At 59.6% G+C, this 2,500-nt stretch overlaps 1 protein-coding gene across 1 annotated transcript in view; it reads left to right on the top strand.

Annotated features, from left to right (window-relative positions):
* EMH_0072140 (uncharacterized protein) overlaps nt 1–2,484 on the top strand; it is a gene marked incomplete at both ends in the record, with an annotated part of 4,924 nt that extends 2,440 nt beyond the window's left edge. The window contains 3 exons of the mRNA XM_013499177.1: nt 1–897; nt 1,157–2,343; nt 2,439–2,484. The exon at nt 1–897 is cut by the window's left edge and continues 728 nt beyond it. Of these exons, the coding sequence (XP_013354631.1) occupies nt 1–897; nt 1,157–2,343; nt 2,439–2,484 (2,130 nt within the window). The remainder of the gene's footprint in view (nt 898–1,156; nt 2,344–2,438) is intronic.
* Nucleotides 2,485–2,500: the final 16 nt, after the last annotated feature.

Below are 2,500 nucleotides of genomic sequence, written 5' to 3'. Positions count from 1 at the left end.
TCAGATGAAGATAGACTTGCTGCTGCAAGGAGACAGTCCCTAACCAGGAGACGGAGACTCTCGCTTAAGAGAGGAGGGCAGCTAGAGGGTGCAGCAGCAGCAGCAGCAGCAGCAGCAGCAGCAGCAGCAGGAGAGACTGCACCAGCACAGACAGATGCAGCAGAAAGGACAGCAGCAACTGCTGCACCTGCTGCTGCTGCTGTTGCTGCTGCTGCTGCATCTGCTGCTACTGCATCTGCTGCTGCTGCTTGGACGCATGCACCTCCTGCTGCTGTCTTCGGTGTCCTCGTGTTTGTGCTGCGGCTGCTGTGTCTTTGCCCTGTAGACTGCAGCGAGGGAGCAGCAGCAGCAGCAGCAGCAGCAGCAGGTGAATGGTCAGATTCATCGCTGCTAGAACAGCAGCAGCAGCAGCAGCAGCAGCAGCAAGTCTGCACCTCCCCTGCTGCTGTCCTCAGAGGGGCAGCAGCTCACGTCCTCTTCAAGGTCTTAGCTCAGGATACACCTGGTGCTGCTGCTGCTGCTGCTGCTGCTGCTGCTGTCTCTGCTGCTGCTGTCTCTGCTGCTGCTGCTGCTGCTGTCTCTGCTGTTGCTGCTGCTGCTGCTGCTGGTGGTGTCACTGGTGCTGCTGCTGCTGCTGCTGCTGGTGGTGTCACTGGTGCTGCTGCTGCTGCTGCTGCTGTCTCTGTTGCTGCTGCTGCTGCTGGTGTCCCTGGTGCTGCTGCTGATGCTGCCTCTGTTGCTGCTCGCTCTGTTGCTGCTGCCTATGTTGCTGTTGTTTCTGCTGCTGCTGTCTCTTCTGGTGCGGCTGCTTTTGTTGCTGCTGTTGGTGTCGGTGCTTCTACTGCTGCTGCTGCTTCTGGTGTCTGTCTCACTATTGCTGCTACTGCTGTTGTTGGTGTTGCTGCTGCTGTTGGTGCTGCTGCTGCTGCGCTTGCTGCTGCTGCTGCTGTTGTTGTTGCAGCTGTTTTGTGTCTTTGACTGCTTCTCAGCAGTTTCTGCTGCTGCAGCTTTCGCTTCACAGCTCATGCCCCGATGTCTTGCTGCTGCTGCTGCTGCTGCTGCTGCTGCTGCTGTGTCTGCTGCTGCTGCTGCTGCTGCTGCAGACCTGCTGTTCCCTGTCTTACTGGAGTGTCTTGGTGCTGGGCTGCTGCTGCAGTCAGCGATGCCTGCGGTGTGTTCTTGCCTGGCTCTGATGGCGGAGCGTGCAGCAGCAGAAGCCCCAGCAGCAGCAGCAGCAGCAGCAGCTGCTGCTGCTGCTGCTGCTGCTGGTGGCGATCCCTCCTCTGTCCCTCTCTCTGTGTCTCCTGCTGTTCCTCAGTCTCAAGCAGCAGCAATATGTGAGCTGCTGCTGCATGCAGCAGCTGTTGATACCGATAGAGGGGGCCTTGCTGCTGCTGCTCTGCGGGCTCTGGCGAAGCTCATCCCCTCCCTGCTGCCCTGTGCCCTTCAGCAGCAGCAGCAGCAGCAGCAGCAGCAGCAACAGCAACAGCAGCAGCAGCAGCAGCAGCAGCTACGACAGGCGTTTTTGCTGCGGGCTTCGACCGCTCCACCATGGGATCAAAGGCCTCAACAGCAGCAGCAGCAGCAGCTGCAGCAGCAACAGCAGCTGCAGCAGCAGCAGCAGCAGCAGCAGCAGCAATCTGGCTCCTTCGGCAGCCGTGCTGTTGTCTTCGTAGAGTGCTTGTCTGGGGCCCTTGAGGAGCATGCAGGGGGGGCCTTCCCCCTTTCTGTTGAGGGTTGGTCTGTGTCTCTATCTGAGCTGCTGCTGCTGCTGCACTTGGGGCTGCTAGAACAATACAGCAGCAACGAGACGCAGCAGCTCTTTGTATCCTGCTGCTTGCTGCGAGGATTCACTGCTGCTGCTGCTGCAGCAAGAAGAGAAGCAGATAACCCCACATGCACCAGCAGCAGCAGCAACAGCAGCACCAGCAGACAGCTGCAGCTCACTGGGGGCCCCTCCTCCGGCTTTAATCTTCGTTCTGCTGGCAGCTTCACAGCAGCAGCAGCAGCAGCAGCAGCAGCAGCAGCAGTAGCAGCAGGAGGTATAGCTGACGGGTACGAACTGCAGCAGCAGCAGCAGCAGCAGCAGCAGCAGCAGAGAGCTCTTGCAGCACTACAGTTTGCTGCTGTTGTCTGCCGCTCTATCCCCTCTCTCTCGCTGCAGCAGACACTCACCCGTGTCTTGCTGGGCTGCGCTTCTTTTGCTGCAGCAGCAGACAGTGCAGCCCCAGCAGCAGCAGCAGCAGCAGCAGCACCAGCAGCACCAGCAGCAGCAGCAGCAACAGAAACAGAAGCAGCTGATGATAGGGCCCCTGCACTCTGGCTGTCGCTGGGGAGGCCCCAGTCAGCTCGTCGCAGTGTACGTACACCTGGGGGGCTGCTGGAGAGTTTGCTGCTGCTATCGAACGGTCCTGCTGCTGCTGCTGCTGCTGCTGCAGCAGCAGCAGAAGAGACAGGAGGCAGCAGCAGCTCCTCTCTTATTGAGGGGGACTGGTCCGAT

The sequence above is a fragment of the Eimeria mitis genome, genomic scaffold (genome assembly GCF_000499745.2).
Source record: "Eimeria mitis Houghton genomic scaffold, Emh_scaff4063, whole genome shotgun sequence".
Taxonomy (NCBI): domain Eukaryota; phylum Apicomplexa; class Conoidasida; order Eucoccidiorida; family Eimeriidae; genus Eimeria; species Eimeria mitis.
The sequence above is the reverse complement of the archived record's forward strand: the minus strand, read 5'-3'. Positions and strand labels throughout refer to the sequence as shown.